Source organism: Mixophyes fleayi, chromosome 9 (assembly GCF_038048845.1).
Source record: "Mixophyes fleayi isolate aMixFle1 chromosome 9, aMixFle1.hap1, whole genome shotgun sequence".
Lineage (NCBI taxonomy): Eukaryota > Metazoa > Chordata > Amphibia > Anura > Limnodynastidae > Mixophyes > Mixophyes fleayi.
The window spans coordinates 15,686,331-15,701,506 of NC_134410.1; the positions used below are offsets into that span (position 1 = coordinate 15,686,331).

The 15,176-nt window shown below is 42.6% G+C and overlaps 1 protein-coding gene across 4 annotated transcripts; it reads left to right on the forward strand.

The window, feature by feature from the left end:
- Window positions 1–992: 992 nt before the first annotated feature.
- On the forward strand, window positions 993–14,076 carry CSNK2B (casein kinase 2 beta). 4 transcript variants are annotated; one of them, XM_075186588.1, is made up of 7 exons: window positions 993–1,110; window positions 2,235–2,314; window positions 4,989–5,091; window positions 6,980–7,095; window positions 11,928–12,003; window positions 12,122–12,311; window positions 13,825–14,076. In XM_075186588.1, exons 2-7 carry the CDS (start codon window positions 2,243–2,245, stop codon window positions 13,913–13,915), a joined length of 648 nt encoding a protein of 215 aa, XP_075042689.1. In that variant the 5' UTR covers window positions 993–1,110; window positions 2,235–2,242; the 3' UTR covers window positions 13,916–14,076. The 4 variants fall into 4 exon arrangements, with proteins under 4 accessions (XP_075042689.1, XP_075042688.1, XP_075042687.1 ...); XM_075186587.1 differs by having other exon boundaries at window positions 994–1,122; window positions 2,232–2,314; XM_075186586.1 differs by having other exon boundaries at window positions 994–1,122.
- The last annotated feature ends 1,100 nt before the right edge of the window (window positions 14,077–15,176 follow it).

A 15,176-nucleotide genomic window follows, 5' to 3' on the forward strand; every position in this document is an offset into this window, starting at 1 on the left:
ATATCAGGCAGACTGATGAAAGACCAGAGCTGCTTGGAGGGGGTTAGTATGTTCTTCACAGAGCCGTAACTTATAATTCTAGCGCCTGGGGCGAGAAAGACAAATGCCACCCTCCTAGCCCTCAATTTTACCCAAATGAACCTAAAATATTCCTAAACTTTGCCTTCCTTCAGCATTGCGCCCTGGGCGGTCGCCCCTAGCGCACAGCCCTAGTTACGGCCCTGGTTCTTCACATCCATCGAGTATTACAGCATTCCAGACGAGCATCTTAGACTACCTGAGAGGCCTCTTCCCCAATTCTTTATACTCAAGCCACAACTACCAGGTGAAGGCAAATCCATGGCATTGTGGAGGATGAGGATCTTCACCTGGGCTCAAAGAGCATCCCTAACATGGTAAGTTGCAGCTGTACTTTATTATGCAGCTCAGAGCCGTAACTTAGAATTCTAGCGCCTGGGGCGAGAAAGACAAATGCCGCCCCCCTAGCACTCAATTTTAACCAAATGAACCTAAAATATTGTTAAATTGCGCCCCTCTTCAGTGTTGCACCCTGGGCAACCGCCCCTGTTGCACAGCCCTAGTTACGGCCCTGATGCAGCTATACATATTGATAGTTACCACACTGGGGTAACTGAGAAGTATAAATAGACGCCTTTATGGTGGCAATAAGAAGGTTAATTCCAGTGGTAACACAATTCTTGGTTGAAGTAAAAACAAGCTCTATCTCTGGCAATGGTGCATTTTGCCCTTTGATAAATCATCCCCTAAATGTCCATGACATTGTTCATGAGGTAGACACCTTGTAGCTATACAACCTGTGATTAGCAATGTACAATGGTTCTACAGAGGCTTTAGTACAATCACCCGGCAGGGGAAGTGTTGCCCACCGTCTCTATGGTTACACAACACTCCACGCGCTGCGTCCCGGTGACGTCACTCCGCTCCGCTCATCCCGCTGACTGTAAAACTACATCTCCCGGCATGCTCCGGGTCCGGAGCTCCCTTCCTGCGCTGCCTTTTCCGGTTCGGGTTGCTTCGGCGCAGTGAGCGGGCCTTGTGTGTGGCGGCGGGCGTGAGCTGGATAGAACCGCCGGTTATATAGCGCCCAGGGTGATTGTCCAGGTTTGACGGTGCCCTCCTCCCCCCGTGTACCCCCAATATCATGTGTCCCGTACTGTCCGTGCCGCCGATCTCTGTCTATGTGTATACCTGCTCCTGGGTCTCCAGCGCTGTATGTCTCATTCCCCCCCCCCCCTCAATCCATCAGCCTGTACCCCAGCCCCAGTCTGTACCCCAATATCATGTGTCCTATACTGTCCGTGCCGCTGATCTCTGTCTATATGTATAGCTGCTCCTGGGTCTCCAGCGCTGTATGTCTCATCCCCCCCCTCAATCCATCAGCCTGTACCCCAGCCCCAGTCTGTACCCCAATATCATGTGTCCCGTACTGTCCGTGCCGCCGATCTCTGTCTATGTGTATACCTGCTCCTGGGTCTCCAGCGCTGTATGTCTCATCCCCCCTCAATCCATCAGCCTGTACCCCAGCCCGTACCCCAATATCATGTGTCCTGTACTGTCCGTGCCGCTGATCTCTGTCTATATGTATAGCTGCTGCTGGGTCCCCAGCTCTGTGTGCCCCCCAAATCTGTACCCTAATATTCGTTCTGTGTCTTGTCTCTGTGATACATGTATAGCTGCTCCTGCGTCTCCAGCACTGTCTCACCCCTCATTTCATCAGCCTGTACCCCACCCCCAGTCTGTACCCCAATATTCTGTGCCCTGCCTCTCTGTGATACATGTATACCTGCTCCTGGGTCTCCAGCACTGTGTGTCTCACCCCCCCCACCCTCAATCCATCAGCCCGTGGCCCACCAGTGTGTACCCTAATATTCTGTGTCCTATCTCTGACACATGTATACCTGCTCCTGGGTCTCCAGCACTGTGTCTCCTGTCATTTCATCAGCCTGTACCCCACCCCTGACCTGCACCCCACTATTCTATGTCCTGTCTATCTCTGTGATACATGTATACCTGCTCCAGAATCTCCAGCACTGTGTGTCTTAAACCCCCCCCCCCCCCCCCACCACATCCAGCACCCTGTGACTTTTCTGTCTCTTGCCCCTGTGCCCCCTCTATCTCTCCTGCCTCTGGCTCTATGCCCCATATACCCCAATATTATCATTATTAGTATTACTCTTCTCTCCCAACTCACTGTACTGTTTATTGATCAGCAGCCTGGAAGATGAGTAGTTCAGAAGAGGTGTCGTGGATCAGCTGGTTCTGCGGGCTAAGAGGCAATGAGTTTTTCTGTGAGGTAGGCTTACTATGGCACACAGCTAGGGTTATTTATATATATATATATATATATATATATATATATATCTCATAAGGGTTTCTCTCCGCTGGTGTTTATCCTATGTCTGGCTTTCATCTAACACTAGTAAACACAGTTTGCAGAGTTGCTGCATCTATTGATGCGGTTACCAGTATCTGCTAGTGTTGTGCAAATGTCCTCTGTGTTCCTGTTTATAGGCAGCGCATTATCTTTTGTGTGCTTGCATGGGTAAACGTATTTGGGAAGACTGTGGTGTGTTCATAATAAACACATGACATGATGTTTGTAACAAACACATGTCCAATGCATTTGCGTTTGACAAGTGCTTTTAATAGATTTAGAAATGGGGATGCACCGCTTGTGGGTTTGGGCCAAATGCTTGCAGTTTGTGTTTTTTGTTTTAATGCCTCCACTCATGCACAGTAACAGACTGTATGGACCTCAATGCATTAATTATGTGATTGCAATAGTTCACAAAGTTGTGTGGTCTGCTAGAAACAAATGCTAAATTTAAGTACTGTAGTTACCCATAGTGTTCGCCATACATGGTTGGCGAAGGAGTTTCATTTATAGTGGTTTAGAAGTTGACATGTCCTCTTACCAGGGCTGTAATTACCATGTACAATCAAGGAATGCACAAACATGTACATTTATGTTCTTTTTATATTTACTTTTTAGTTTATTGGGATTTCTTGCTACTTTGTGTTTACCAAACACCTAGTTACACTGAAAATGAGTATTGGATAGATAAGTGTGAACATGTGGGGTGGACAACTGCTAATTTATGAATAGTTGGAACTGCACCAGGTATTGTACTACTAATGATGCCTATAACAGCGTCCACTTGAAATATGGCCATGACTCTGGTTTGTGTATAAAAAAATGTAAATTTGAAGATGGCATTTGTTCCTGTTTTGACAATTCCTCCTATGCATATACATGGAAATTTTCACAACATGCATCTGGTATTTTATAGACCAGCTACAACTTTTAGTAATTACTTCTCTCCATCCTCCTGTACTTTTTGGCCAAAATTTTACATTTAAGCAGAGTTGTCTCTGCATAGAGTGGTATCCAATGCAGCGCTAACCCACAAAATCTGAAATATACAACTTTGCTTGATATAAATACATAGCTAAAAATCATAGAAATCAAAGTAATATAACACTCTACTTCACAAAAGCTATAGATGGGCATGTGCAAGCCAATCAATTTTAGTTTTTTGAAGGTGGGCAACATCTTTACAGCTCTCTGAGGGTTATGGCCTCCACGCATATACAGGTAATGGGCAAAAAAATCCCCTAAGTAAATGAGGGACACAAAGCATATTAAAAGCAAGGGCTTCTCCACAAGTGTGGCTCATGTGTTAATCAGGTAACATCCAAGCTTGTTCAGTTCTGTCATGTATACTGACTGCCTATATTTATGGCCAGCATGGCTGCAAGAGGAGAACGCAGGGTCTATGAAAGAGGGGCGAGATTGACAGGAGCTTCAGTGACCAAAAACGGCTCCACTTGCTGATGTTTCACGAGCTGCTGTGCCTAAGGGGATGTCGACATTAAATTCAGGAAGGTAAACCTAATCCGCAAAGGACAATAGTGGACATAAGCGCATACTCCCAAGATCTGGAGTGGTATCTGGTCAATTTGAAGTGTGAGGCAACACTGGTAAGCAGCTGTGAACTTAAATGTGTGGTGTGAGCAGCCAGTTTCATGGAAACAGTCAGACGAGAACTCCACATTAGGATATCCTAGATGGCTTGCAGTACATAAACCTCCACTCACAGCTGTCCAGGCATGTCAGCAAGTTTGGTGGTGGAAAGAGTGCGGGCAATGGACTACAGAGCTGTGGACGAAAGTGATATGATCAGATGAATCATCCATCATGTTAACAAATGGGCGAGTGCATGTGTGGTGCCAACCTAAAGAACACAGCACTGACTGGTTATTTCTAACAGTGAAGAGTTCTGGTTGTTTGGTAATGGGGCATATTTTCCTGGCGTGGTTTTAGTGCAGTCGTTTCCTTAGAGCAGGGGTAAGCCAACCTGCGACTCTCCAGGTGTTGTGAAACTACAAATCCCAGCATGCTTTGCCAGTAGATAACCAGCAGATAGGTGGCAAGACATATTGGGATTTGTAGTTTCACAACACCTGGAGAGCCGCAGGTTGCCTACCCCTGCCTTAGAGGATGAGGTCAATGCTGCTTGCTACTTGGAGGTACTAAGTGATCATTTTCACTCCGTGTTGCTTTACTTTAACCCTGGTAGAAGGGTGTCTTCCAGGATGACGATGCCTTATTCACAGAAACATGTAGTCGCCCAATGGATTGAGCATAAACACTACTTTTATCCATAAGTCATGGCTGCCTGGATCTAAGCTCAATAGAGCATTTATGGGATAGTCTGGAGAGACACTTGAGACCACATTTACCATCCACATCATCTGGATGTTAGTTGAGTGTTTTTGGGGAAGAATGGTGCTGCATGCTTCCTGCACAACTCCAGACATTGGTAGACTCCATGGCACGGTCCCGTACAGGTCTCACGTGGTGGCCCTATAAAGTTCTGACTATATATTTACGTTTCCACCTGTATTCGAATGAGACCTTGCTTGTAACTGAAAGCTATTTATCAATTAATACTCTTCTTTTACAGGTAGATGAAGATTACATTCAGGATAAGTTCAATTTGACAGGACTCAATGAACAAGTGCCACACTATAGACAGGCACTGGACATGATCCTGGACCTAGAGCCTGGTAAGTCTACTTACTAGCATATCTCTCCTCTAAACTTGGAATACAGGTTGCTTTTAGAGTAATTGTGAGGTGCTTTATGATTAAAAATGTGTACAATGTATACTTAACTGTTGTAGTGCCATTCTATTCAAATAATACATGTCAGTGCTGCAATTGTAATGCCTGTAGCTTTTCTCCCTTACTCTGTATCAGTGTGCTGCACATTTTCATCATCGCTAATTATCTGATAGAGATTTCTGTAGTCTACGCTGGGTTAATTGAGATGACTAGAGCAAGAGATATTACCAAGTGAGACACTAGTGCTGGACTATGGTGGACTTGCACACCGTGATCTCATGTACAATAACAATGGTGATAACAGAAGACATTGATTTTAGAGGGCATTGTCTATAGTTATTGGCTTAGAAGATTCACACAAAAATGCTAAAGCGTTTAGGAGTTTACATGGGAGATATGTATACACAGGTAAAGGGGGGTGTCGGTTGGCTACTCCCTTCCCATGTAGTAAATAAGGGGTTCCTGGCCTTACATCCCCACATTACCAACAACAGAAGCCAAAACACAGTGCAGCAGAGATGCTGGTTGACTGACAGGATGGACCACCAATGCCACCCGGTCTGTTGTTGCTGTGAACCAGCTGGGCTTACTTTGCCACCGTTCCCTTTTGTTATCCCAAATGCGCCTTCTAACCACAGTAGGAGGGGCTTAAGCTGCTGCCACCACTGGACTCCTTCACGGCATCCAGAACCGCGTTCCTTCTGGGTAATTGTCACTACTAGTTTATCCCCTTGCTGGTACCCCTGACCTCTTCCTATAAATCAGGGTTGCTGTGGATGGATCCCCCCTGGCCTATCACACTGGCCAGAGCTGCTGAGTGGTGGTAGCGGATACAGCCGGGAACGGATTAGAGATGGGTCTAATCTGTAGGTCACAGAAATTTCAGCATGGAAGAAGTTGTCAATCAGGTCTTTGAAGCAAGTGATGTTTATTTGCTTTCACACTGTTTAAGGTACCAGTGATCAAGAGGTCAGAAGAAACAAGAAAGATATATTACAGTACAAACTAGTGCTGTTTTATACAGTTTTGGACACAGCCTCGCTGGGGGTAAGCCAGCCCCCTGAAGTCTGAGTTATTTTTAGTATCGGCATGCAATGTTTTTCCCCAAACATAGATTTAAATGCAATTTATACTTAATAAAATTTGCAGTAATCTGTGATATCCTAATCACATTGCTCATTTTAACCAGGATACAGGTAACCGCTTCCTGCTGGGCCTTCAGACCAGAGCAGGCATTTGATGCTTCACATCAAAAGACTTGGTTAGCATTTCCTGCTATCAGCAAACAGAGTCCCTCCCCACATATGCCTCTAATTGGAGATTTCCTCTAACAAAGTTACAAAACCCCAAACAAGACATTTCCTATACCAAAATACACACAATATCAAAAATAAGTGCATTTTTAATTATATATAATAAGCGCCCTGTACTATTTCCTTTAAATAAATTTATACCATAAGTTATTTATAAGTGACCCAGCCACAGACTGCCTCAATTAATGTGATTCGGTCCACCATAACAGGAGGTTGGCGTTTGACTGTTTCAGTCAACTCCTGCGTTCATTCCATACCGCCATCCTAATGAGAACACATTCTTTGTAATATTTTGTTATATACTGATTTGTATGACATAGCGAATGTGGGATACATCCACCAATCATTTTGTACTATGACTGTCTTCTGTGCAAGGTTAGTGGTGAACTTAATCCACGTGCTTATATAAGCAATGACGTGTCTTAATGCTGTACACCGTGTATATAGCCTGTTGGCTGCTTGTCATCCCAGCACCTCGGAGTTCTTCCTTCTGATATATCTCCTGCTTTGTCTTACAGATGAGGAGTTGGAAGATAATCCCAACCAGAGTGATCTCATTGAACAGGCAGCTGAGATGCTGTATGGACTGATTCATGCCCGCTATATACTAACTAACCGTGGCATTGCCCAAATGGTGAGAAGATTTTTCTTTGTACCTGTAAATAAAATATTTGTATGTATGATAAAGCTTTAATGTTAAAACTTGGCAAATATTATAGGGCAGGTGTGGCCAACCTGAGGCTCTCCAAGTGATGTGAAATTACTCAAGGTCCAGCATGTACTGCAAGCTATTGGCTTGCTGTCTACTGCCAACGCATGCTGGGGCTTGTAGTTTCAAAGCCACAGGTTTGCCAGGCCTGTTGTGGGGTCTAGTGAGTGCTGGAATATTTATTTCTGAAGGGGGAGCAGGGTTGGTGTGTCATTCTTATTACCTGCCCCACAGATACTTGTTACAGTAACTTTGTGATGTCACTAGAACACAGTGAATGGATAATCTGAATAAACAGAGTCCATTGGCCAGTGTCATCATTGGTTCCTAGTGGCGGGAAAACAAGTTATAGTTTCATGAATACGCGCACATATCTCACACAAGACACTGCAAAAACCTTAATTCATGCACTCATCTCCCACATCGACTATTGCAATTCCCTCCTTACTGGTCTTCCCAAAGTCAGACTTAAACCCCTACAATCTATTTTGCACGCAGCGACTAGATTGATCTTCCTTGCAAACCGTTGTTCCTCTGCTGAGCAACTCTGTCAGTCTCTATATTGGTTGCCTGTATTTCAACGAATCCAATATAAAATTCTTCTAACATACAAGTCCGTCAACAAAATTGCACTTACATACATCACCTCACTTGTTTTAAAATATCTGCCAATTCGACACCTCCGTTCTGCACAAGATCTGCGTCTCTCTTCCACTCATTACATCTTCCCATTCCCGGTTACAGGACTTTTTTCGGGCTGCACCCACTTTGTGGAATTCCCTCCCTCGCACAGTAAGATTTTCCTCTAGTCTTCAAACCTTCAAGCGTTCTCTGAAAACCGATCTTTTAAGGCAAACTTATAATATTCCTCAACCATCACCTTAATCTCCCTAGTTTACCCTATTACCACCCTCTACACAGCGAACACAAGAAAACAACCATCTGACCAACATTGCTACACACACAGCCCACTCAATACTTTTACCATTGCATTCTAGCTTGTCCAGTGTGTAATATGATGTAGCACTTACCCTTGTGTTTCCAACTCCCATTGTCCCATAGATTGTAAGCTTGTGAGCAGGGCCCTCTTACCTCTCTGTCTGTATGTATTGCCCAGTATTGTTTTGTTAACGTTTGTTCCCAATTGTACAGCGCTACGGAATTTGCTGGCGCTATGTAAATAAATGATGATGAATGAGTGTAACCCACAAAATGGCGGCCTCAACTGGATGTTGTGGAAGACCCACTTTGCATTTCAATCATTGAACCTGGGTTCAGTGTAGAGAAGAATCACAGTCGAAGCTCTAAAAGCCGATTTATTGTATAAAAATTTCATGCACATACAAACTACATAAATATCGTGTATTATAGTATCCTCAATGTTGAGCGTTTCGTAGCGAGTCTCCTACAAACCCCTGGAGAGTACATGTTGAAACTAAGCAGATGTGGGAAAAGTTTGTGTCAGAAATCACCCCAAAATACGTTTCCCCACCGACACGGAGGGGTTCAGAATGGTGATCTAAGAAATGGATCAAATATTGTAAGACTGAGAGCCTGACAGGATTGTGTTTGGTTGGTGACAGGTTGTGGCGTCTGTTACTGCACTGACTGTGTATATCTGTTGTAATGTGATGAGTCTCTGACTGGTGTGTGTAAGACCTTGTGTGTACATCTCCCAGTTCCCAGCCTGTACCACCCACCACAACCTCATAAACAGGAACTCTGTGCTGTTGTCACCACACCCTCCCTGCAGTGCTTACATGCGAGTATAACAGGGATGGAGTCTATAAGGAACACTAAGAAAACCCTTCATGTATAACTTGCATCTTTCAATATATTTGCTTTACACTGCTGGCTGCACATTAAGGTTTATGTATGGAAATTCCCGATGGGTGGGGGGGATATTTGTATTTTGTTGCTTGAAATGCTGTAATGGTTATTGAAGACTCATATTCTTGAAGGTTTTATCTTTGGTCCATTGCCAGAGGAGAATCACATTACAGCCACTGTAGGGTTCGGTGTTTGGTTCGTACAGATACAGAACTTGTTGCCGGGACTTCCTGTGTTGTGGAATGTGGAGAGTTTTGTGCTTGGATCTTTTTACATCTCTCCACTCCCCTATTGGTCACATCTTCATGTCTGCTTGTAGTTCAATGTGATGATTTCATACCTAATGTCAGTCTCGTGAACTGGGATGAGTCATAGCACAAATGGCCAGTTTATCCAGAGTGGGTCCTGTTTAGCTGTATGAGATTACTTCAGGCTACAACACTCAAAACAAGCTGACGTGTGGAGTGTGTACATTCTCCCTGTGTGTGTGTGTGTGTATATGTGTATACAAGCAGGGTCACCCAGTGTTGTGCAAGTCCGATTTGTGGCGGTTTATATAGTAGCAAATTATTTGGTAAACAGACCAAAAATGCTATTTAGATAATAATGTTTGTTGCGTTGTCATTGTGTTGTCGCGAGGTTTCCTTCCATCAAACAATTGTGATTGTTTTCAATATTGGTTGTGTTGTTGCTTTCTAATAGCAATAGTTTTTTTGATACTTAACAATTATGTAAGATTTGGCATTGGGAGCTGTGGAAGATATTCACCAATCAACAAGCAAACTTTATATATATATATATGTGTGTATATATATATATATATATGTGTGTGTATGTATATATATATATATATATATATATATATATATATATATATATATATATATATATATATATCAGCACTCTACTCCCTGTGCTTCTCAGCCATGTGTTTATATCAGGAAGCGTTGGCTGTTTTTCCCGTTACTCAGAGATACTATCCAGCTCTGCTGTCCACAGGGCAGGAAAATAAACAGCGCTGTCTGATAGTATATGTGGGTGCATGACACAGAAAGATGCAGTGTATGTGATATAAGCTGCAGGACAGCATGTATAACCCCGTATATTAAAGCCAACCCTTAAATGTATAGGATTAATATCACCCCCCTTCTTTCATAGCTTTCATCACTCCTGCACTCATCATTTTATAGTGTGAATGAGAAGTGAGGACAATGCAGTCGGTCACTTCTGCATCCCTTTGTATTTGCATCTTGTCTCTCCCAAAGCACAGTGTTCTTGGGCTGTGACACACATCCTAATGAGTCTGTTATCCCTTACTGTGAAATTATGTTTAGGAACGTCACATCTGTTGGTGTCCTTCTGCAGATTGAACATTAATAGTCATAATAGAGAAGAGAGGATCGCGCTTCTAGAATGTCTTCTAGAACCATTTTGTTTGTTTCCCGACCATGTCCTCTTTACAGACGGCATTTAAAGTGAAACGCCGTCTGTACAACCATCAGATTCCACAGCGTCAGACATTCTGTATACAGATGCGTGAAAACAACATAACAAATCCATGAATACATATAATTATAATAAATACAGTGAAGCATTAGTGCTCCAGCAAGAACGAGAGGTCAGGATGTTTCTACATTGTAGCAAGAAATCTCAGTGATGTCACCATGTGTTCCATCCAGTTCAGCATTCCTGGGTCTTTACTTAGAGGAGCTGATTCAGCTCTCCCATGCGAGGCAATTACTATTACAGCCATGCGGATATTGATCTAATGTACGGTGTTGCAGTTACTAATAGATGCATTTTGCACTGGAACTATTGGTAATCTGATATGGGAGACTCTGTTGATTCTCTGACTCCAGTGTATAAAACTCACAAGGAATAATAAAACTAAAAGAATAAATAAACCTGTTTACAACCTCCTTTGACTCCCTATGACATTGAGGTAAAAGTATACACATGTTATACCCAGGGAGAAATAGACCCATACTTTTCAGCATTATTTTCTGTAAATGCTCTAAATATGAAGTAAACATGGGAAAAGTTAAGGAAAAAATGGAAAAGGTTTTCCCTGGATAATGGGTATAAATTAAAAAGCTGACTCTTAATATAGTACCATAATCTCAATTTATTCAGGAAGGAAATGTCTTGGGTAGATTAAGAAATACCTGGCGAAATCAGAGCAGTGCAAAGCTATGGTGACGTGACTGGTCATAGGGGTGTGACGGTGTTACCCCAAATGTGGGGTCATTTGTAAAACTAACCTGGTAAGAAGAGCAGTGTTTGTGCCTTTCACACAGAAAATTGGACCCAGCTCTGTCTGGTCTCCTTGCCTTGGTGGGCGTTATCGCTACGCTCATTTAGTGTGGTATTCTAGAAGGAATACATGTTGGCGTGACTGGGAGTACTTGCTGTGTCCACTACCTAAAAATTCCTCTCGTGTGAGATTTGAGAGGAATTTTCTGTCACGTTACCATGACGTCAATGCCGTGGCGTACATAGGGTGTTGCTTCTCGTTTCTGGGGCTGCTATTACCCCGAACTATTACAACTTGACCCTAGTCTGTGTGTCTGGGAATTTAGACTGTAAGCTCTAATGGGGCAGGGACTGATGTGAGTGAGTTCTCTGTACAGCGCTGCGTAATCAGTGGCGCTATATAAATGGTATTCAGTAATAAATACGCTCACATGTGAGCGGATACAAGTCATCTTGCTCTTACACCTTTTGTATCTAGGTATTTACTGCGTGTACAGCAGCTGTTGGGGGAATTTAATCCTTGGGTGCAGCCAATACTGGATACTTGTTGTTCATTGTGTCACCTGATGATACATTGTATTCTAAGCTGTTCTGTGCAGGAGTCTTCTTACATTACTGCCATCTACAGCACTCAATAGATTACATTGTGTACAATATGTTTCTTTGTCTTTCAGTTGGAGAAATATCAGCAGGGAGATTTTGGCTATTGCCCCCGAGTTTACTGTGAGAACCAGCCCATGCTGCCCATTGGTAAGATCCCCTCCTCTCTCTGTGCTCCGTATTCTCATTTCCCTCCATCTGACTTTATACCCTTTTACTCTGCGCTTGTGTCGTACAAAGTGTCCACATCCCACTGTCCATCTCGCAGGTCTCTCTGATATCCCCGGTGAGGCGATGGTAAAGCTGTACTGCCCCAAGTGTATGGATGTTTACACTCCCAAGTCCTCACGTCACCATCACACAGACGGAGCTTATTTTGGCACTGGATTCCCCCATATGCTCTTCATGGTGCACCCAGAGTATCGGCCCAAGAGACCCGCCAATCAGTTTGTCCCCAGGTAAGAGGGTCTGGAGAAGTCTGCATGAGAAGAGGGGGAGAGAGGTGAAGGATGTGGGAGCAGAACAAACAACACCTTACCTAGGCCATGTGCAAGGGTTAAAGAGTAAAAATATCAAATCCTGGGAAACAAGTAACCAATGGGCTTCTATCTCCTTAATCTATTAATGCAGTGTCACAACTGTCAGTGCCACATCATAGAATGTTGTATATGATGTACATAGGTAAACATGTTCCTGGATGACCCCAAAATCCTAAGTAGGGCAGGAAGACTTTAGTTTTTTGGGGAGTAGTTTTGGTGAGGGGTTGGCTTTTCTGATCCGAAAAATCTGTAATATCTGTTGGAAACTGACTGCACCTGTAATGAAGCTTTCAATAATTAAACATCCCTCTGTGTATAGTGAAAGAGGGGGGGGGGGTCCTCCTCCCGTTACACCTTTCTTTGAGAGTTCCTATCCGAGCAATGGGTGACTTTGCTCTGTGCTCATTTTGCCATGGAATCCGGCTTCAGGTAAACCAGGTTCCCATAGAAAAATCTATATGCGGAATGTGACGGGAGAGGTTTTTAAAATGAAAGAGTGCTTCTGCATTGTAACACTGTATGTGGCAAACTTGGTAGCTCTAGTAAAGAATGGTCAGGCCAGTAACCTAAAGGGGGGAACGTTCATTTAAAACCGTCTCTATGGCTTACATGATTTTATTTTTTTTCCCACTGTTGCCTGTACCTCTGTTTTCATAAAAGCTCCACACGTATGTATTATTTAGTTTGAAACAGAATGAGTCTCCCTACTGTACATGTGGAAGTAACGGTTACAAGCTAAATCTTACAAAAACGTCACACTTTGGGGCTGGATTTGAGGTTCGGAGCAACCCTGCACGATTAAATTTTTCTTGCCAAATTCCAAAAGCTTTACCGGCAATTTTTCTTTGGTGCAAGAAAGCAGTTTGGCACATTCGCTCATATGTAAATGTCGATAAAGCTCAGAAAAAAAAAACAAAAACAACCACTGCATTGCAGGATGTTCAACAATAACACCGATCTTGTATACTTCTAAATGTGGCGTAGAGTTTACATAACTACCCAACCATGACATGTGCGATCTACTCCTAAATGAGGCCAAGGAAAGTTAAAAGATGCCGTAACTTCTAATTGCGTTCTCTCACCATAATGTGGTCTTGGCCTTTACTCCTCATCTTCATTGGTGGGAAAGAAAAGATTTTACACTTTGCAGAGTTTTATTTAGCTCTTTATTTTTTTTGCACTCTATTTCCTGCAAGTAATGCAGTACATGGGTTATGTTATGCTTGGGAGTAATAGAAATCAGGCAATAACTATTGCCAGCTTTTTCCATGCTGGCTTGTTATGGATTACTGCAATATTTACTTAACCCAGGGACATTACTCCGACTAATGTCATCGAATAAATAGCTTGAATACAATTGCTTCTGTACAGCTACGTGTATGTAAAAAGCAAGCTTCATGTTAATTTTATTTTTCCTTTTTTTTCCTTTTAGGTTATATGGTTTCAAAATCCACCCAATGGCATACCAGCTCCAGCTTCAGGCAGCCAGCAACTTCAAAAGTCCCGTGAAGACCATGCGTTGAGACAGTGCAGTGACCCCCAGAGCCTCAGCCTATCGAACCAGTCAAGGAGAAGCGTCTTTTTCTGTGTATAATTCCCCAGCCCTATTTTGATTTTAGTCCTGTTAAAGTGTGTTCATACAACCTACTATTGTGGTTAAATAAAATTCTATAGAATGAACAGATACCATTGTTCTCAGCTGGGGTTTGTCACGGTAAAGGGTTTGTTAAAAACAAAAAGGAGGATGTCTCCTAAAGAGGTTCCATTAGTGACTGTACCATTATGTGTAATTCTCAGTGCTAACAGCAGGTAGCAGCTTTCCTTAGGCTATTGAAAGTGCTCAGGCCAACTCACCTGTTGTAGCAATTGCGTTAAAGACTTGGCTGTTCGTTCCCTCTTTTTTAGTTTTTGTTGATCAAATAGAATAAAGTATTATTTTGTCACATGACCCGAAATAAAAAAAGTTATGCCTATATAAATATTTTTGTAGAATGCAACATGATTCACCTTCCTTTGTTCAGTTTTTGTTATAGGGTAACTGCATTCTATGCATTTCTCCATGTTAAATTAGCTCCTGAGGACACTGTTCAATTGTCATGGAAGTTCCCAATCATATACATGAGGAGAAGATGCTCCTCTGTGCAGAATGGCCATATACATAAAGGATCAGGTTTAGAAAACTAAAATAATTTCTAATATTGTATTAAGCATGGACCAACAACAGTGATTACTTTCTTGTATATTTACATTCATATGTAGACGGGTAAATAACCCTGAGAAGTTCTAAAGTTCTTTTACTGGAAATTTGGTCTTAAGAAATGAAATACTGGAATTGTATAATGGATAGCTCCTTGTGACCATGGAGAAGTAACGGAGATCCTGTCCATGGTCTCTTTAGTTGATTTATAAACCAACATGTGGGTCTCCTGCATAGGGTTAACCACAGAAGATATATTCTGGCGCAATTAGACCATATATGCGGTAAGATGAAAAGGCTGATTCAGTTCAAAAGTGTTCTGTAAAGTACCTGCCCAGAGGCTTGTCTCCCACTTCAACACAGTGGAACGCTGTAGAGTGTTCTTAAAATTCTTCAGCTGAGGAATTTACACAGTGCCTTGTAGAGGTGGTTGGAATTTTTCCGTGACAATTATGTATGTATGTGTATAGAGCGAGCTTGATCGATAGAGCGAGCTAGAGATAATAATATATATATATATATATATATATATATAATTTTTTAAGTGACCAGTGCTAAATTTATCGCTGTTTGTAAAGGGCTGTGAG